The following is a 22384-nucleotide window of genomic DNA, read 5'->3' as shown; positions in this document are numbered from 1 at the left end:
ATGAGCAACATGGAAGAAAAGAAAATCACTAGTGATAAAGTTTGCAGATGGCACAAAGATTGGGGGAGTAGTAAATAATGAAGAGGACAAGTCTCTGTTACAGAGTGATCTGGATCACTTGATAAGCTGTGTGCAAGCAAATGATATGCATTTTAATATGGCCAAATGTAAAATCCTACATCTAGGCACAAAGAATGTAGGTCATTCTTACAGAATGGGGGACTCTCTCCTAGGAAGCAATGACTCTGAAAATGACTTGTGGTCAAAAGGGCTAACACAATCCTTGGATGTATAAACAGGGAATATCAAGTAGGAGTAGGGAGGTTATATTAACTCTATATTTGGCACTAGTGCAGCTGCTAGTGGAATACTATGTCCAGTTCTGGTGTCCACAATTCAAGAAGGATTTTGACAAATTGGAGAGGGTTTAGAGAAGAGCCACATGAATGATTAAAAGATTGGAAAACATGCTTTATAGTGAATCAAAGAGCTCAATCTGTTTATCTTAACAAAGAGAAGATTAAGGGTTGAATTGATTACGGTCTATAAGTAGCTACCTGAGGAACAGAAATTTGATAATAGAGGGCTCTTTAGTTTATCAGAAAAAGGTATAACCAGATCCAATTGCCTGGAAATTGAAACTAGACAAATTAAAACTAAAAACAAAGTGCACATTTTTAACAGCAAGGATAATTAACCATTGGAACAATTTACGAAGGGTTGTGATGGATTCTCTATCACTGGACATTTTTTAAATGAAGATAGGATTTTTTTTTCTAAAAGATATGCTCTAGTTCAAACAGGAGATAATTCAAGGAAGTCCTATGGCCCATGATATATAGTCGGCCAGACTAGATGATCACGAGGTCCCTTCTGGCTTTAAAATCTATTAATCTTTTATTTCACCATCTTATATTTTCTTACGGTGGCTGTTAGACCAGGAGTTCTCAAACTGGGGGTCGTGACCCCTCAGGGAGTCATGAGGTTATTATGTGGGGTGTCCCGAGCCGTCAGCCTCCACCTCCAAACCCTGCTTCTCCTTCAGCATTTATAATAGACTTAAATATAAAAAATGTGTTTTTAATTTATAAGGTGGGGTCACACTCAAAGGTTTGCTGTGTGAAAGGGGTCACCAATGCAAAAGTTTGAGAACCACTGTGATAGAAAATGATTTTTGGAGTAAACCCTTCTCCCACCCAAATAATCTTCTAATTAGACTAATGAATAATTGCCATGTGTCAGGCAGCATGACAAAGCTATAACCACTAGCAAGTCCTCACTGGTCTACTGCTTATAGATATGGTAACCAGATGCCAGTAATCAACAGAAACAACATGCTCTTTTATAGGCAATCTATATAACAAAGGCTGGATTAATCATTGAACAAATAAGTTGCTTATTCATTGTGAAGACAGTGGTAAATAAAAATTGTTTGAGTTTGAAAATGTTTGATCCTTTTTAGACTAGTAAAAAAGATTTTCTCTTGTATACATACTTAAATAATTATTTTACCTTTTTTAAAAAAAACGCTCAAAAGGTTCACAATTTTTTTTTAAAAACTGAAATAATCTTACTTCTCCCCAGTTCCCATAGTTCCATCGTGGACAGGGTCCAGAATCACAGTGCCTTGACTCTGGGGGCTTTGTTGCCTCATCACAATGATTAGCACTTATTCCATCCACATCTTGACACACTACAACACGACGTTGGAATCCACCTGCACAAGTACTAGAGCACTAGTAAAACAAAAGGCAAATATACATCTTTGTTAGTTGTGCAGGCACTGCAATGTACAATATATTGCTTAAATGAATTTGAAAATAAGAAATTTGGAAATTGGCACTGAACTATAAATTAAAACCCCCCAAAAAATTTTTGTAAAAGTTCTAAACATTCTACATTTTAAAAATCAAAATCAATTGTTTTTTATTAAACATATTAAAATATTGCTTTTAAAATAAAAATATATATTTAAGCTAACCAAATAGGTACTGTACTACAACGTCATTTTCAGAAATGTTAAAAAACAAAACTCTAATGCATGCAGAATGATGAACATAGTAAATACATTTTAGTAGTTTGCTTACTGCTCCCCATGGTCCTGTTCTCCACTGGTTTCCTCCTACAGAAGGCTGGCTCCATTGATTTACATTATCTTGTGGGTGATGGCCCCTGTGTATTGGAGGGTAATCTAGTTCTGGAAAATGGCTTGGATGGTCATGCATTTTAGGAATATGACGATACACTGGCAGGCATGGAGGCATGTTACATTCTTGCTCTTTGGAAGGACGGCTTTCGGGATCACAGTAATTCTCGTCAATTTGTTGATGGTAGTTGACACAGACAACTTGTCTTGTTGCTATTCCATTATCACATGTAACTGTGCACTGACCAAAAATTAACCCAACACTTGTGATACAACATAACATCAAAAAACAATAACTAAAGATATTCATATTTACTTCTGAAATTAATAAAAGTATAATTAACTTTTTTCAGGGCACAGACAGTCTCTTCATACACCTCTACACAGCACAATGAAGACCCAATTCTAATCAGAGCCTTTGGGCACTAATATGATATAAATACAACAATAAAATCAATACTTACGGGTGACCAATTTCCAGCTTGCCACTCTCCACATGGACTAAAACAGTTTGAAATCTCAGCTGGTCTGGGTAAGTGTGTACAGAGTGATTCATCAGCAACTCCACCATGAGCATCCCTACAACTCACATAGCGAGCACGGTTACCTTTTCCACAAGATGCAGAGCACTATGAAGCAGAACAATATATGATGATCATATTTTATTAGACCAAGAAACCCAAAATTAACTTGCAAATGTAAGCATATTTAGTACTAACATGATTTAATATAGGTTTTAATCCATACATTAAACACAAAGAGACAGATTCCAACCTCAATTATATGGATATAAATCCAGAGTAACTCTTCAAATAACCCAAGATGTGTATTTGTCTCAGCCTGTATCACCTCTCTTGGCCTCTCTCCATGGTGAATAGCTCCCTTTAAGGTGAAGTCTTGGGAGCAACTGCTAGTGGGGAAGCCCTGACAGTGCGGCTCTAATGGAGCTCTGCTTTCGGGGAATGAGGTGTTGAGTACTGCTAGATGGGCCTGACATGCGCAGCTCACAAAAGGGCTATGGGGTTTGGATGTGCAACCTTAACTGTTTCACATGAGTGTACATGTTAAGATGTAGTCTTCAAAATATATGATTGCATTATCATGTAATATTATTATTATTTTCTACAGTTTAGATACCTATAGGTAGCGTCTTCCTATATTTTTCAATTATTTTATTGAGACTAATTTCATTGACATAATGATAAAGTATATTTAGGGCCTGATTTTTAATGTCATTACTCTGTTTTTGACACCAGCATAAATCTATCAAGCCCTCCCTGATGTGTTCATATCTCAAAAACTGTCCATAAATTGTGTCAAAGGCTTTCTGAGTAGGCATTATCTCAATCCGGTCTCAATTTCAGTACACTTTGCACTACACAGCTAAATTAGAAATGCATGCATGTCTCAGTTATACACTTTATGAACTTACAAAAAATATACAGGATCAGTGCATCTTTTCAAATGTTCATATCTCAGATAAACCAAAGCCAATTTTTAACAGAGTACTCAAAGACACTTCTTTTCAATGAAATTTATTTACATGCAAAATTACAACTTTAACCCCATCACTATTCAGCAGTATAGCTGTTTAAACCAAAGGCATCAATAATCCTTTTATAATGGGAAAAATTTATATTTTCACTCTCCCAATGCTTAAAAACTGGTGAATCACTTTTGCACAAACAACCTCCAAAAGTTCATCTTTTCAGACCGAAAGATAAAATTCAAGTTCTACGCACTGATAAATGGGACAGAATGGGAATTTCTTAACTATATAATTAGCTACTATGCCCACTGTAATATATTACATACTGGGGTCCATGATCCATATCTCCATTGAGTCACCTTCCCTATGACAGGAAGCGATGTTGTCCATAATTTTGTGGTTTCTGGACAAGGAGGCATTTCACAGTCCTGTGCAAAAAAGGATAATGTAAACTTTAAACACATTTTTCAGAACTGCAAAAAGCAAAGCAAATCACCTTTATATTATAGTAACACAATTTTTCAGTAATTCTGTTCTCTACTTTTCCATAGCCTTATTCAGTGGTGTTTAAAAGAACAGTCATTTACCTCATAGTAATTATGGTTCTTCCAGATGTGTTGTCCACACAGATTCCACTTTTGAGGATAGATTCATAAAGGGACTTAGGGGCCTAAGTACCAGATTTATGCACCATTAGTATTCTCAAAACCCCCATTCACCTGTTGCCTAAGTTTTTGCAGTACAAGTTCCCTAGGCCTATTTCTCTGCCTTATTGGCATCTGGGTGCCTAAGCCACAGTATGATCCACAAACTAGGGGAAGATAGGCACTAACTCATCTGTGGGGCTTGATCTGGTAGGCATGCTCACAGGCCACCTAACTCCATACAAAACAGCCAAGAGGAGCTTGCTGGTGTTCTGGAGCTGTACCGGGTACTTAATATGGGGTTCCTCCACCCAGTGGCTGGATGTACATATGAATACACAACCCCTATGGACTCCAGAACATTTGCATTATATTATTAAAAGGAATCAAAGATCAGTTGAGTGTAACAAACAAAAACTTTATTAGGGGAAAATATAGGATTAAATTAAAAGAAAGGGAAGGATAGGAATCCAGAATAAAAGGAAAGGGCAGGGAACCAAGTTATACCAGCATATACAACTAAAATATATTAACCTCAGAAATTCCTCGCTCAAGTAGTCATATCCCCCCCTCTATTAACTAAACATGATCAGAATCCCACAACAGAGTCTGCCCCCAGCCTGCATGTGGTCAGCCTATGCATATTGCTCCATGCACTGGAGCATTTTAGTATTAATCAAAGGTTCTTTTGACTGTCTGCAAAAGTCTGGGCAGTCCCAGTCATGTGCCAGCTATTCAGGGAGTGGTCGGCTATCCAGGAATGTCAGTCATGCTCCTGCCCCATAATGCCTCTTCTCTTCCTCAGCCTCCACCATCCAGATTTGAAGTACACAATATGGACACTTAGTTTCAGTATAATACTCCCAGCCTCTAGGCTACTGGGAGATACTTCACTGAAGCCCCCCCATCCCCCATGGCAATGAGGCTATATAATTGGGTTTATTTAAATTTTAAAAAAAAATTGTTTGCTTGAAGTGCATTTGTTTGACTTACTTGACTGTCTCTAGGACGGGTAGCAGCATTGCACTCTCTGTCATCCTCTAAAATAACTCCATAAGTGCCAGTCACACATTTGACTGCACGCATTTGGTATCCACGTCCACATGTCACAGCACACTGACAAAGACAACAAATAGTTTAAAACTTGGTCATCATTCTAAAATGTTGATACAATTTCTTTTTTTAAAGAAGATCCATGTAATAAGAACAGGAACAAAATAATCTAGAAATAATTTTTTTGCACAGTCCTTTTTTAAATTTAAATTTATTCTCTCTCTAAAAATATTCTAATGATAATTTAACAGGTGGAATAACTTTAATATTGAATAATAATTCTGAATAACTACTGCACAGGAGCTAATTTACATGCTTAATTACCATACCAATAATTGTATTAAACATACCTACGAATGAAAAGTTATACATAACTTGCCATTTTCTGCACAATTAGCATTATTTAATTTACTTTCAGGGAACTGCATGCCTAAAACTCTGAAAATCAGACCCTCATTGTACAGCAATTGGCCTGCTCATTTTACCCTGCTTATTAGCCTTCAAAAATGTTTAACAACTATGGCTAATGCAAATACAGTACATTTATTTCCCTGATAACCATCTTTATCCACAATCATGTCCCCTGCAAACATTTCTCAAGTCACAGGAAGTGCCCCTTTCATATCCTACTGGATATCAAACCTCAACCATCCAACCCCAACCTCTCTCTCTAGGACAAAAAAGAAAAACAGCTGTATTAGGAGAATATGCAAAAACACCCTTTGTGCTTCTCTAATCCTGATAACATCCAGGCTTCAGATTGCTCCAGACATAAATCAGAGCAGCCCTCAGGATGCTCTAATTTACACAGGCAGCCAACAGCTCCAGAGGCCACTACAACACGCAGAGTTTGCAAGACACAGGGATGTCCCAGTCATTTAAAAGCCACAATGGAGATATGCTACCCCAAGCATACCCCACAGGAATCTTCCAGGGCTGGCTATGCTGGCGTTAGGCAGAGTGACCATACATTGTGGTTTTTCATATAGCGTCCCAAGAAATTACTTCAGGATCATATCAAAACATTTGGGTTTTTATAGCTTCAAAATTTTTGTTTAAGATGCATTGTACACCAAGCAGAATTAACTTTCTGTTACTAGGAACAAACAGTCCAGTGAAACAAGCTTCTAGTTTGATAAACATTGTAGGGAATGAAGTGAAAAGTCAAATCAGTGTAGATCAGTGGTGTGCAACCTGCTGCCCGCAGGTCACATGCAGCCCGTCAGGATAATCTGCTGGCGGGCCGTCAGACAGTTTGTTTACATCGACCGTCCACAGACACAGCCTTCCACAGCTCCCAGTGGTCGCGGTTCGCCCTCTCCGGCCAATGGGAGCTGCGGGAAGTGGAGCAGGCTGGCTGCTGCTTCCTGTAGTTCCCATTGGCCAGGAGCGGTGAACCGCGGCCAGTGGGAGCTGCGGGTGGCCGTACCTGCGGACGGTCAATGTAAACAAATTGTCTCGCAGCCTGCCAGCAGATTACCCTGATGGGCCACGTGCAGCCATGGGCTGCAGGTTGCCCACCACTGGTGTAGATGCTATGAAAGCTGTTCTTTTGCTCAAAGTTAATGTTAATGACCCTTCTTCATTATTTCATTATATACTCATTCAGGGCTCTTACATTAGCAGAAAAAATCCTGTATTCTAAGAAATATTCAGATATTGTTGTTAAATCAGAAGTTGGCAGTAAAAATTGCTGTTTATCAGTAGATGCCAATGCATGGAATTTGGAGTAATGAAGATGGAGAGTTCTGTTTTGTTGCTATTACTACATGGATTTCTTATTTGGCAAATTTCGTGTAGGTGTTGAATCAGAAATGCCAAGTATAGCAATTGCTTACATGGAAAAGTAATATCATGAAAGTATGTAATGGATTTTTAGCTCATTTTAATGCAATTTAGCAGCTGGAGATGTAGAGAAGCCAGCACTGGTGACAGATCATTAGCAATTGCTCCACAGACTCCCAGCACCAGGAGCAGCTCCAGGCCCCAGCACGCCAAGCGCGTGCTTGGTGCGGCAAGCCGCGGGGGGCGCTCTGCCAGCACCGCGGGGGCAGCAGGCAGGGTGCCTTCGGCGGCTTACCTGCGGGAGGTCCGCTGGTCCCGCGGCTTTGGTGGACCTCCCGCAGGCACGGCTGCGGGAGGTCCGCCGAAGCCGCGGGACCAGCAGACCTCCCACAGGCAAGCCGCCGGATGCAGCCTGCCTGCCGTGCTTGAGGCGGCGAAATGCCTAGAGCCGCCCCTGCCCAGCACTACACTAAATTTGAGGAATTCTGCCTTCTATGGAGAGAGATTGGATAGATTAAAAGTTCTACAGAAGTGAAAAGTATAGTTTAAGAATGTGCTTATAGGCCTCTTCTCCACAAGGTCTCTGCATCTCACAGGTAAAAAAAATATTATCATATGCTGTCCAGCTCCCTAGCTACATATTCTCAATGAATATCAGAGACTTCTTTTGAATAACCTGAAAACAATGCTGGCTTGATTATTCAGACGGGGCTCCATCAAATTAAGGACCCTTCTTTTGAACTATTTTTTCAACTACTTTACTAGAAATATCCCTCTTTCAAATAAGTACATCCTATTTTGGAATTTTGCAGTATCTCGGATGTATACCAGATATATGCCTTTCGAAACAAAGCACACACTGCTGAATTGTAAATACACTTATTTCAATTAAAATAAATAAGCTGTGCATTTTTCCTAAAGTTCATATATTATATTAAGCAGCTGGAGATTCTTAACAGTATCATTAGCTTGGCATATATAGTCTTATATTTTAAATCAAGGATGCCCCTAGAAGTGCAGATTTGTCTAGAAATGACTGGCTGAACATTTACCACGAATATGACTGCTCTGAGAATTGCATCTACTTTCATTAATTTTGGGTTAGCAACACTTTTTACTCAACACACACAAAACATGCTGAGGTGTGACAGAATCTTACAACCTTAGCAATTATATTCCAACAGAAAATATTTTGAAACTTTGCTGTTGCATGATCATTCAAAAGTCTAGAATAGATGAAAAAAGCAAAAATACTTATGTACTCACTGATCCCCATGGTCCTACTTGCCAAGATGCACATTCATGAAGTTCACATGATCTTACTGATTCTGGTTTAGAGTTTGGATTACAGAAGTTCTCTCTCAGTTTTTCATCATTCAGGTGACACCATACTTGTCGATACCTCATTCCCTTCCCACATGTCACAGGACACTACAGAGTGATAACATTACATTTGTCAGCTGATAAAAAGTATGAAATATAAATTTATACATTCACCTTTTCCAGTCATTTGTTGGATTTTAGTTAATATACAGCTAATCACAAAAACATTTTTATAGTTTAATACAACCAATTCTTTATTTTCTTGCTTTCTAACCAGTTCCCAGTTCAAGAATATACAAATCCAATGATCTATAAACATTTCCCCAGCTATAAAAATGTGAAAACAAATTAGAGTTCATTTACTCGTTAATATTAAAGTAAAGTATCATAAAATGTATACTTATCATAAATTTTGAAAAAACATATGTCATAACTTCCAGAGGAAACATACTTAGCCCATTCACAATTCAGAGAAAGCCAGTATAATCTACATGAAAATATAAACAATAATGTGCTTTGCTTGACTGCATAGTTTGTATTACTTCAGAAAAATTAGCGGTAAGATATTAGATAAAATCCCTGTAAGAACCCTCACAGTCTTGCAATAACATTCCATGAAAAGCTGAATTACTGGTAAGTTTTTCACAAGACATCAAGCAAGCTATCTGGAGAGCTTTGCAAAATTCTGGCATTAGAATATGCTATATTTATTTTACAACGAAAATAACTAGTAATACCAAAACTGTGAACATTTAAAAAGTACTGCTTACATTTAAAGTAATTTTAAAAGTAGTATAATAATATCAAAGGAGCCTGAAGTTTTGCGTGATTAGTGTTACCTCACTCCAATCACTAGTAGCCCAGTTTGGACATAAAAACTCATTACAGTTCTGTGTTACAATCCTTGGAAGCTCATGACATTCTCTATCAGCTAGCCGACGACCAAAGTTGTTCATACAAAAAGCTTCTCTCGTTCTTATGCCTCTCTCACAGCTCCTGGAACACTGTAATATAGAAAAAAGTAAAACAGAGCACAAGAAATGTACTGTAAAAAAGACTAATTCAAGCTACATTAAAAAGAGATCTATTTGGCCAAATTCATCCCGGGTGTAACTCTATAGACTTCATATAACTATCTCAGAGATAAATTTGTTACTTTGCTGTTTAGCTCCATGATATAGTTCATAAACTAATGTTAAGGCTGCAATTTTATATCTTATCTTCTATAAAATACATATAAAAATATTATATTAATAGAAAGCAATTTAAGTTACAAAATAAAGCACTTCCAAGTTAGGAAATACCAGATTTATGATTGCATCCATCCTGTGTATTGAACGATACAGGGATTCTGTGGAAAAAATAGCATATGATCATGCAATTAAAGACTGTAACATAATGCATATACATAAGGAGGTAGAATTACAGTTGCATGGACAACCTTAATTCTGGCATTTCCTAACTTTCAAGTGCATGACTTTGCCATCTAAATAATTTTCTTTAAACATAATTTTTGTGTGTAATTTCCTAAGTATTTCTAAAAAGTTAAAAAAATTCTCTTATATATGACTTTAACACCCCCCTTCCACTCTACATCATCAGCAGGGTTTGCACACTGAACATTCAGCATTGCTATATCACAGACTGTTAGCACTTGAGCTACGAACTAATTACACTAGCTGGCAGAAGGAGAAGGCTGTTGTCCCAGAGAATGAAATAAGTTACTGATGTCATGTGGTAGGTCTTTTTTTTCCCCTTCTTGTTTTCTAACCAATGCCCAATTCAAGGATATACCAGTCCAATGATCCATTAGCATTTCTCCAGCAACAAAAATGTGAATATAAATGATAGTTCATTTACTCATAATGTTAAGGTATCACTCATACTAAAGGAGTTATTGGAGGAGCCTAACCCAGGGTAGGTCTAGGGAGTTCTCATGGGAGGCTGGCCTGGTCTGGCTCTCTCTCCAGAAAAAGTGAACAGCACCTGCCCTAGGGGATGGGGAGGATGGGTTTCTGAAGACAGGTTCTGGGTCCAGAGGGGTTACAAATGAAGATCAGCCCAACTCTTTCCCCACCCCCACTCCCACTTGCATTGGGAGCTGGAGGAGCTCTTGCCCTTTGTAGTGCCTGCATAGAGGAGGATGTGATGCTGGGGCTATGTGTCACATTCATGGGGGTATGGATTAGGAAGACTCTAGCACTACAGCTGCTCTGGCAGCTTCCAGTTGTTCCCAATGTAGTTTGTGCTGGTGCTTTGATGATGTGGTTGTGTTCAGTGATTTGGCATCCTGCCAAATTTTTCCTGAAGAATAAAAGCAAGAGAAGCAAAATGGCATTTTTTAAACCATTTATAACTCAACTAAACCAGAATGGAAATGTAACTGGGACAAATTCAGCTCTCCTCTCTGCTGAATTTCAAAGGCCAGCATCAAACAACTGAAGTGTTAGAGCTTCTATAAAAAAATGTTTCAATAATCTTTTATAATAGAAAGTGTTAGGAAACCTAAATATAGGGTTTACTACCAACTCCCCTATAACAACTCAGATTTTCCAAAGGAATTTTTCTTTCGGTTACTTAAATAGAGAAAATCAGAGCAAATTACTACCAGAAAAAAATCAAAATCTAATATGAGCACTAATCAGAAGAACTGCAATCATACAATCACAAGGGTTTGAATTTGTACCTCTGACCATTCCGTGTAGTGCCAGCTTGTTAACAGACAGTCACCATGACAGGGTTCTCTGATTGGTGGTTTCTGCTGATCAGCGCAGTATTTATCATCCACTGGAACACTCAGTCCTTTTGAAACAGAGTACTTCATGCAGTGGATGTCTAAAGACCGATACCCTGGGCCACACTGTGATGTGCACTCACTTTTGCCAATATTATGCCACCTACAAGTATAAACTGTTATATAAAACTAAATATATTTTAATAAATACAATATAAATGCATTAAGCACTCAGATACTATAGTGAGGAATGCGTATAAAATCAATTTTAGGCAATAGATTAAATAAATTGAAAATAAACATAAGGATTGAGTATCAGAGGGGTAGCCGTGTTAGTCTGGATCTGTAAAAAGCAACAGAGTCCTGTAGCACCTTATAGACTAACAGACGTATTGGAGCATAAGCTTTCATGGGTGAATACCCACTTTGTCAGATGCATGTAGTGGAAATTTCCAGAGGCAGGTATAAATATGCAGGCAAGAATCAGTCTAGAGATAACCAGGTTAGTTCAATCAGGGACGGGGCAGCTCCAGGCATCAGCATGCTGGTCCCGCGGCTTCGGCTGACCCTCCCACCTGCGGAGGGTACGCCGAAGCCGCAGGACCAGCGGACCCTCTGCAGGCAAGCTGCCGAAGGCAGCCTGCTTGCCGTGCATGGGGCGGCAAAATGCCTAGAGCCGCCCCTGATCAGGGAGGATGAGGCCCTCTTCTAGCAGTTGAGGTGTGAACACCAAGGGAGGAGAAACTGCTTTTGTAGTTGGCAAGCCATTCACAGTCTTTGTTTAATCCTGAGCTGATGGTGTCAAATTTGCAAATTAACTGAAGTTCAGCAGTTTCACTTTGGAGTCTGGTCCTGAAGGTTTTTTTACTTCAGGATGGCTACCTTTAAATCTGCTATTGTGTGTCCAGGGAGGTTGAAGTGTTCTCCTACAGGTTTTGTATATTGCCATTCCTAATATCTGAGATTGAATAAGGATTGAAAATTTCAAAACTGTCATGAAGATTTAAACACACATAAACTGAGGGTTTGTCTACACAGCATTTTGGAGCGAGTGGGAGTGAGTCTCCCAGCCCAGTTTGACAGACTCCGGCTAGCAGGGCTTGTACTAATACTCTAAAAATAGCTGCACAGACAGCGCTTTACACATTGTGGCTCGGGCTGGAGCTCAGGCGCTGAAGTCTAGGGAGAAGGATGGGCGTCCAAGCTCGAACTCCAGCCCAAGCCACGTCAAAGTGCTCTCTATATAGCTATTTTTACAGCATTAGCACGAGCCCTGCTAGCCCAAGTCTATTGACCCAGACTGGGAGGCTCATTCCTGCTTGCTCCAAAATGCTGCATAGACATACCTTGAAAGACTTCTAGAGTTTTTTAAATTAACAGAACTTGTGTCTAAATCCCTTGGGTGATTTTGAAAATCTCAATCAGTGATTCTAATCCTGCATTCTTTGAATACTGCAACCTGGGCATTCCTGGTGCACCAGCAATAGAAGACTGGGCCCCAAAGGAGTTCCTATTGAGAGTATAATTCTTGGTGAAATTCAGTAAAGATGCTGGGGAGGTGAAATTCACCCCCATCAACTATGAACCAAAATAAATACAATAATTCTTCTCTTAGTTTCACAAGTGTAAATCCAGAGTGTGACTCCATTCAATCAACTCATTTTCTTTTTTTAAAAAGCTGGAAGCTCACCTGTGTATAATACTTTGTTTAAATCTACAGCTACAAAATAGTTAAGTCTTAAAAGAGCCTTTTCATAAAAAAAAACATATTTTTACCTTAATTCACATTCTGTATTGCACTTTTCAGAGACTGCTGGTAGAGGAGGTATATTTTCACATCTTTGGTCAGACACTACCAAGTGATCACTCTTACGTATACATGTAACTTTTCTTTTACGAAGACCTTGAACAAAACATTTGGAAAAGTTTAAAGAGCTAAGAAAAAAGTGTTTTTGATTATATATTGCCATTTTTGTTTATTTTAAAATTAGTTACATATTTTCTGTAATGAAATATTCAGTTGTGTTTCTCAAAATAATTACACAGAATAGAAAAGCCAACATACATGAGACAAAAAATTCATCTTTCTCTACCTGCGTCCCTATTAGGGTGACTAGATGTCCCAATTTTAAAGGGACAGTCCCGATTTTGGGGTCTTTTTCTTATATTGGCTCCTATTACCCTCTGCCCCATCCCGATTTTTCACACTTGCTGTCTGGTCGCCCTATTCTCTAGGAGTCTCACAAGTCATCTCTGGTCCAGCCCACACAGCTGGTCACACCCTGTGTGTTCAAAAGATGTTGACCAACAAACAAGAATTCGATTTTGTGAGAAAATTTGAGGTTTCAGAATTTATTTTTGTTTCTCATCAGAACCTGAATTTTTTTTCACAATAAAAAGGGAACAACCTGAGAGAGAGAGAGAGAGAGAGAGAGAGAGAGAGAGATCCCCTTAGCCCAGAATACCCAATACTCCAGAGGTTAGGGAACTCACCATGGGATATGGGAGACCCAGCTTCAAGCCTCTGCTCTAAACCAGGCACAACAGGGACCTGAAGCTAGTTCCCAGGTACCTATCTGGGGTTGCTCACTCTCTCCTTTTGACCAAAAATTCCAGCCTGGACCTGAGAAGCCTTCCCAAAGACACTTTCATTGAAACAGCCACAGTTCCATAAGAAACTTAGGTTTTGACAAATCTGCATTTTCTGACAAAAATGCTTAGTCAAAAAAATTCCCCATCAGTTCTTATGTTGATACTGTGTCAGCATCACCTGATTAACAGAGTGGCCAGAGCACTGCTCACTTCGAGGCAACTAGAAATACACACAATCCTGGCTGATCAACCCTATCAAATTCCAAAGCATGTTAAAAGACCACAGTACTCCACCTACAGGCAAGGAGTTGACAAGCTGGAGAGGTATGATAATTATAGCATGATGACAGCTATCAACACTCTGGCCCCCAAATTGCCAAAAGACCAAGAGAACTTTTCTTTCTATCTCTGCAGAAGCTGTCAAATCTCACCCAAATGAGGTATTCAAGATGGTAAACAGCACCATCAATTCTGACCATCTACAGCCGGGGTCTCAAAGTCCCGGCCCACGGGCCATCTGCAGCCCGAGAACCTCCCCACTGCAGCCCACGGAAGAGAGATGCATGCAGACACGCTGCCCAATGTCTGCTGCAGGTACTGCCCCCCCCCCCCCGGCGGCAACCATTGTCTGGGGGAGAGGGACAGAGATACCATCACTAGTCACCGGGGAAAGTCAGCCATGGAGACAGCATCACCTTTTTCCACAATTAATATAAACAGGTCAAAATACTGAACACAACTATCTGATGCACACCTTGCTGCAATCCTGAAGGTTTCAACTGCTCAGTCACTGAGGCACTGTCAACAAACTGACAGAACTGAAGCGTTGCCAGGTGTCTGGCAAACACTAAAAACTCTCTGGCAGGCGAAGAATTGTATAAAGTTGTATGACAGTTTTATTATTTCTAAGAAATTTGGAATAAAAATACAATATAAACATTTTATTTTCTGAACACCATCTTCAATGACATTATTGGCCTGCTGGGAGCATTTGAGGACTGGCACTGGCCCTAATGTAAATTGAGTTTGAGACCCCGACCTACAGTCCAAAGCAGAACTTAGCATCAAACACTTTAACAAAAAGATCACACACATTCAGGAAGTCTCTTAGGCTTCATGTAGCTAGTATCCCTTTGCCAGACAGTAAACAGCACTTTTGCTCCTTAAATTCAGCCCATTCTCTCCACAACTACAGAACATTCTGAAGGAGGCTCAACCAAAAACTTGTGAGTCTAATCCGGACCCTTCCTGGTTAGTAAAAAAGAGTCACAAGCAACTGATATCCCTCCTGACTGAAAAGACCAATGTCCCGTCCTCTTTCAGACATGCAACAATTTTACCAATAATGAAGAAATCCACCTGGCGGTATATCTGAACTGACTAACTACCACGTCATATCAAAATTTCCACTCCTGAGAAAGCTCACAGAGGAAATACCCAAAAGCTGCTTTCAAACTCATCTAGCTGCAGCCAATATCCTACACCTAGCATAATCTGGATACAGGCCAGGACATGAAACAGAAACAGCATTAATGGCACTGATGGATTATCTCTTGATGTCAACAGATGGAAGGCAGACATCCAATCTCATACTCCTGGATCTCTACAGCATTCAGTAAGATCAATCATGTGAACTTGCTGTCCCACCTAAAAGAGGAAGCAGGAGTCTAGGAGAATGGAATTCCTGGAGGGAATCACCCAAAGAGTAACAATGAGAAACTGCCTCTCCACCTGTGGAGTGCCATGATTAGGGCTGTGTGTGTGTCACGGAGGTCGCGGTAGTCACGGCAGGAGCAGCTGTGGGCCGTGGGGGCGTGCCCGGCAGCTGGTGCTGCTGGCCCCAGGGGGGCCCCCCGAGCAGTGGCCCCCCCAACTAAGATTCAGTCAGGGGTATTTATAGTATAAGTCATGGACAGGTCATGGGCCATGATTTTTTGTTTATTGCCCATGACCTATCCATGACTTTTACTAAAAATACTTATGACTAAATCATAGCCTTAGCCATGATATACATATACACAGCAAATTAAAACCCACAGTGATGAGTCTCACAGCCCGGTCAATTGAGTCAGACTTGTGCTTAACTCTGGGGTTAAAAATAGCAATGTAGACATTCCTGCTTAGGTGAAGAACCTGGGTTCTGACACGCATCCCTGGTCTACACTGCAGGGTTAGGTCGAATTTAGCCACATTAGGTCAATTTTATAATGAATGCATCTACACAAGCAACCCCGTTCCGTTGTCCTAAAGGGCTCTTAAAATGGATTTCTGTACTCCTCCCCGGCGAGGGGAGTAGTGCTAAAATCGACCTGGCTGGGTTGATTTTGGGGTAGTGCAGATGCAAATTGACATTATTGGCCCCCAGAAGCTATCCCAGAGTGCTCCAATGTAACTGCTCTGGACAGCACTTTCAACTCCAATGCACTAGCCAGGTACACAGGAAAAGCCCCAGGAACTTTTGAAATTCATTTCCTGTTTGGTCAGCATGGTGAGCTCAGCAGGACAGGTGACCATACAGTCCCCCCAGAATCACAAACGAGCTCCAGCATGGAGTGAATGGGAGACACTGGATCTGAGTATGGGCAGAAGAATCTGTGCTGGCAGGACTCCAATCAAAAAGAAGAAATGCTGATATATATGCCAAAATCGCACAGGACATGATGGACAGAGGCTACACCAGGCACACACAGCAGTGCTGTGTGAAAGTCAAGGAGCTCAGACAAGCCTACCAAAAGACAAATGAGGCAAATGGTCGCTCTGGGTCAGAGCCCCATACATGCCACTTCTATGATCAGCTGCATGGCATTCTAGGGGGGGGACCCTACCACTATCCCACCATTGTCCATGGACACCTGCAAGGGGGGAGTCTCACATAACATGGAGGAGGATTTTGTGGATGAGGAAGAGGAGGAGGAGGAGAATGCGCAGCAGGCAAGCGGTGAATCTGTACTTCCCGGCAGCCAGGACCTTTTCATCACCCTGGAGCCAATACCCTCCCAAGGCGGGATCCACGACCCTGAAGGCAGAGAAGGCCCCTCGGGTGAGTGCACATTTGTAACTACAGTACAGGGTTTAAAAGCAATAGTGTTTAATGTTTGATTTGCCCTGAAGACTTGGGATGCATTTGTAGCCAGTACAGCTACTGGAAAAGTCTGTTAATGTGTCTGGGGATGGAGTGGGAATCCTCCAGGGACATCTCCATGAAGCTCTCCTGGAGGTACTCTGAAAGCCTTTGCAGAAGGTTCCTGGGGAGGGCTGTCTTATTTCATCCTCCATGGTAGGACACTTTACCACACCAAACCAGTAGCAAGTCGTCTGGAATCATTGCAGCACAAAGCATGGCAGCGAATTATCCTGGGTTTTGGTTGCATTCAAACAACATTTGGTCTTTATCTTTCTGTGTTAGCCTCAGGGAGTGATATCATTCATGGTCACCTGGTTGAAATAGGGGAATTTTTGTAAGGGAACAGTAAAAGGACCCCGTTTATGCTGGGCTGTTTGCACTTGGCTAAAAGGGATCATCCCTGGGAATAGCCATGCATTTGGGGGAGAGGTGAAGGAATCATCCCAAATAGCCATGCAGAGGGCTGTGGGGAGGTGTGTGCTGCACATCCACCTGAAAACCACAGCCCATCCTTTTAAATGGCAAACCCAGCTGGCATTGCTTGCTATGGGAAAGGAGGATGCTGCAGGCTGAAAACATTCCCACATGTTATCAAGGTGTTAGAAGCCAATCCCACATACCCTTTGGCTTACCATGGCTTCCTGGAAACTGAATTCTGTTGCCCAGCCATGTGTGATGTGTCACCATACTGGCAGGCGCTCAATATAAAAGGCAAAATATGACCTTGTACCTAAAGCACATGTGCTGCCTGCTGTAAATTGCTTGATTCACCATGAAAGAATCTCCCTTTTGTTCTCACAAATGTATCATCTTAAATTTTACTCTCCCTTTTTATCACACACAGGTGCAAATGTTTCTATGCTCCCCCTATCCTCTCCATCCCTGAGGTTATCGCAGATTAGAAGGCAAAAAAAAAACCCCAGAAAAACCAACGCACTCGCAATGACATGTTTTCTGAGCTCATGCAGTCCTCCTGCACTGATAGGGCACAGCTGAATGCATGGAGGCATTCAGTGGCAGAGTCCAGGAAAGCATTAAGTGACTGCGATGAGAAGAGGCAGGATGCAGTGATGAGACTAATGGGGGAGCAAATGGACATGATCAGCATCTGGTGGAGCTGCAGGAAAGCCAACAAGAGCACAGGCCACCGCTGCATCCACTGTACAACCGCCTGCCCTCCTCCCCAAGTTCCATATCCTCCTCACCCAGAGGCCCAAGAATGCGGGGGGTGGGGCAGAGGCTCCAGGTACCCAGCCACTCCACTCCACAGGATGGCACAAGCAACAGAAGGCTGTCATTCAAACAGTTTTGATTTGTAGTGTGGCTACAATAAGCAATGTGGCCTTGTCCTTCCCTCTTCCCCTGCCCCACCCTACCCCACTCGGGATACTTTATCAGTTATCTCCCTTTTTTTAATTAATAAAGAATGCATGGTTTCAAAACAATAGTGACTTTATTTCCTTTGCCAGCTGTGATTGAAGCGGGGCAGGTGGATGGCTTACAGGGAGTTAAAAATCAACAAAGGGGGCAGGTTTGCATCAAGGAGAAACACACACAACTGTCACACGTAGCCTGGCCAGTCATGAAACTGGTTTTCAAAGCCTCTCTGATGCACAGAGCTCCTACCTGTGCTCTTCTAATCGCCCTGGTGTCTGGCTGTTCAAAATTGGCAGCCAGGCGATTTGCCTCAACCTCCCACCCCACCATAAACGTCTCCCCCTTACTCTCACAGATATTATGGAGCACACAGTAAGCAGTAATAACAATGGGAATACTGGTAGAGCTGAAGTCTAACCTAGTCAGTAAACAGCGCCAGAGAGCTTTTAAATGTCCAAAGGCACATTCTACCAACATTCTGCACTTGCTCAGCCTATAGTTGAACTGCTCCTTACTACTGTCCAGGCTGCCTGTGTAAGGCTTCATAAGCCATGGGAGCAAGGGGTAGGCTGGGTCTCCACGGATAACTATTGGCATTTCAACATCTCAAACAGCAATTTTCTGGTCTGGAAAGTAAATCCCTTCTTGCAGCTGCTCAAACAGCCCAGAGTTCCTAAAGATGTGAGCGTCATGCACCTTTCCCGGCCATCCCACGTTGATGTCAGTGAAACGTCCCTTGTGATCCAGTAATGCTCGCAGCACCATTGAGAAGTACCCCTTGCGGTTTATGTACTGGTTGGCAAGGTGGTCTGGTGCCAAGATAGGGACATGCGTTCCATCTATCACCCCACCACAGTTAGGGAAACTCATTGCAGCAAAGCCATCCACTATGACCTGCACATTTCCCCGAGTCACTACCCTTGACAGCAGAACATCAGTGATTGCATTGAATACTTGAATCACAGCAGTCCCCACAGTAGATTTCCCCACTCTAAATTGATTCCCGACTGACTGGTAGCAGTCAGGTGTTGCAAGCTTCCACAGTGCTATCGCCACTCACTTCTCAACTGTCAGGGCAGCTCTCATCTTTGTATTCCTGCGCTTCAGGGCAGGGGAAAGCAACTCACAGAGTTCCAGGAAAGTGGCCTTATGCTTGCGAAAGTTTCGCAGCCACTGGGAATCATCCCATACCTGCAACACTACGTGGTCCCACCAGTCTGTGCTTGTTTGCCTGGGCCAGAATCGGCATTCCACTGTATCAACCTGCCCCACTGCTGCCATGATGTCTCAATTGCCACAGCCCGTGCTTTCAGGAACATCTGTGTCCATGTCCTCATCACAATCGTCCTCATGCTGTCTCTTAGCCAGGTTCTGCACATACTGCAGGATAATGTGTGAGGTGTTTCCAATGCTCAGAACAGCAGCGGTGAGCTGAGCGGGCTCCATGCTTGCCATGCTATGGTGTCTGCATGGGTAACCCAGGCAAAAAGGCATGAAATGATTATCTGCAGTTGCTTTCATAGAGGGAGAGAGGGAGGGAGCGGAGAGTAACGACATGTACCCAAAACCATCTGCAACAATGTTTTTGCCCCATCAGGCATTGGGAGCTTAACCCATAATTCCAATGGGCAGCAGAGACTGCGGGAACTGTGGGATAGCTTCCCATAGTTCACCGCTCCGTGAGTAGATGCTAGCCATGGTAGTGAGGACGCACTCCGCCGACTTAATGTGCTTAGTGAAAACATACACAATCGATTGTATAAAATTGATTTCTAAAAATCAACTTCTATAAAATCGACCTAATTTCGTAGTGTAGACATACCCGCAGTCGCAGAGTCTGGATTCCTGCCTAAGCAAGAACATCTACACTGCTATTTTTAGCTCCACAGTCTGAGCAGCAGCCTGACCTGGCCTCTGAGACTCATTTCCACAGGTTTTTCTTTGTAGTGTTGACATACCCAAAGGGATCAATTCTCTCTTTAGTTCGATGCAACATATATACACAGCAGTGAGACATCATGGACTCAAATGCCATCCATGCAGATGAGACACAGCTTTTTGTTATGCTCTGCAATGTCTATTGTCTGAGCTTCCTGGTTATTCATAACAGGCTTGGATTTGAAGCTTAATCCACTGTGATAGATTTCTTTAACTGAAAAATTTTACTGAGCTTTCTCTGACTCTTTAGGAGATTCAGCTAAGGTTTAGAAAACATACAGATGGCTCCTTTTGTTGGCGCTCTGGCTTAGTTCATGTCAAGCAAGAGCACTAGCCGTATCAATCAGATTCTTGTAGGCAAGTGGCTAGTCTTTTATGAGATTATATAATGTAACCATTTTTTTAATCAAACTGCTTCCATAAATATAGAAATTCAATTATTACTGCTAGAATTATTATGAAAATGTACAAATAAATAAAATTTTAAACTAAATAGAACTAATTCATCCTTTGATGAACCCAATCCATGTTGTCACACTTTTCTGGATCACATATCTTAAGTGTACCTTAATTTCAATATCACTCATTTTAATCTCTAAATTTAAATTACCTATAATTTCATGCAAATTTCACACTTTTATAGTTGAAAATTATTTACATTAGAAATAGAGAATCCAGAATAGAAGATACAGAACTCTATTTACACCACGGAAATGAATCCCTCACCATTTAAAGTTTCCTGCATTTATTGGTGTACCTCATTTTCAGGACTTTATCCCAAATTACGTGCCACATTTGGGCATACACAGGTTGAGATGCATGATGTGACATGATATTAAAAATACTTCTGAATTTACATGTAAGAATATGAAATAACATCATAAACAGAATTCGGATTTCAAAAAGAATTCACAATACCTTGACACATTTTGCTGCACTCTTGCCAGGGACCATATGGATCCCAGAGAAACAGATCACTTCTCTCTTCTATAGGAATACTGAATGAATAACGCACATCAGGGTTGTATAAATTCCCTACACATAATACCTTTAAAGATATAAAAATAATACTTTTTTTTTCAATGAATTGACCCATGATTATAAAAACTATAAACACTTATTAACTTTACAAACTTATTAAAACATTGAAAATTCACCTGCAAAATTAGCTCTTCTTCTAGTCGATTGGTGCTGTTAATTCGCTCTACAGTGTTGTTTGAACCATTGTACTCAAAAATGGCTCCTTGTATACCAATTTCTTTTTTAGACATGCTTACAACAAAATTTCCATTCAGGATAAAATTCCCGTGAGTATCAGATAATGCTAAAAGTAAAAATTTGGGAATAAACATCTATCCCAATTAAAAGGTATAATAAACAGTAATACAAATTTGAAATTTTGTTTGCATTTAGTTATTCATTATGATAATTGGTATTTTTTTAATTTATGACAAACAGTTTTGAAAACATCAGTAAGATCTGATACCATTAGTAATATACTTCTATTCAGGTGCCATAGGTACTATCTACATCATTAAAATTTACTGTGTTGGGGGACCTCATACCCTGGTATTACAGGGTAGTAATACCAGAAATATTTTTTAAATGTTTTGCTCCTGCCAGTATACCTGGGAACAGTTTGTGTTCTGAATTGTTCTACAGTCTTGTATTCTACAGGGCTATAGTTCAGTAACATGGTTAAAAAATGGGTAACTCCTAGGCCTTCATTGGCAAGGCTGAAATGTGCATTCTGGCATTACATGATAAATTTTAATATTGTAAGATAAGCATACTTTTCTAAAAGCCTCTTTTCTCATAGTATTTTTCATCCATGGATAGAATATATGTATAATGTATGTATAGGTGACCATATGAGCTTGTTCTCTGTGCATGTTTAACATTCTGACAAAGAGCTCTGTTAAGCTCGAAAGCTTGTCTCTTTCACCAAGAGAAGTTGGTCCAATAAAAGATAGTACCTCAGCTACCTTGTCTCTCTAAAATTAATGAAACATTTAACTGCAAAATGTCATAACACAACTGAAAATAAATGTTTTCAACAACAATTCTACTCTGTCTAAATCTCGTTCTTCCACTTTACATCAAATTAAATAAACTATATAGTTCAGATATAACAGAGATCTCAACTTATAAATAAATGGTATGTTTTCAACAAATATGC

At 40.7% G+C, this 22384-nt stretch overlaps 1 protein-coding gene across 1 annotated transcript in view; it reads right to left on the bottom strand.

The window, feature by feature from the left end:
- Positions 1–22384, bottom strand: part of ADAMTS20 (ADAM metallopeptidase with thrombospondin type 1 motif 20) — a 165366-nt gene that overhangs the window by 59402 nt on the left and 83580 nt on the right. The window contains exons 17-27 of the mRNA XM_039511994.1: positions 21363–21529; positions 21124–21253; positions 12951–13077; positions 11127–11337; positions 9280–9444; positions 8384–8548; positions 5273–5395; positions 3962–4063; positions 2611–2775; positions 2088–2387; positions 1575–1736 (exon numbers count right to left, since the gene is read on the bottom strand). Of these exons, the coding sequence (XP_039367928.1) occupies positions 1575–1736; positions 2088–2387; positions 2611–2775; positions 3962–4063; positions 5273–5395; positions 8384–8548; positions 9280–9444; positions 11127–11337; positions 12951–13077; positions 21124–21253; positions 21363–21529 (1817 nt within the window). The remainder of the gene's footprint in view (positions 1–1574; positions 1737–2087; positions 2388–2610; positions 2776–3961; positions 4064–5272; positions 5396–8383; positions 8549–9279; positions 9445–11126; positions 11338–12950; positions 13078–21123; positions 21254–21362; positions 21530–22384) is intronic.

Source organism: Mauremys reevesii, linkage group 1 (assembly GCF_016161935.1).
Source record: "Mauremys reevesii isolate NIE-2019 linkage group 1, ASM1616193v1, whole genome shotgun sequence".
Lineage (NCBI taxonomy): Eukaryota > Metazoa > Chordata > Testudines > Geoemydidae > Mauremys > Mauremys reevesii.
The sequence above is the reverse complement of the archived record's forward strand: the minus strand, read 5'-3'. Positions and strand labels throughout refer to the sequence as shown.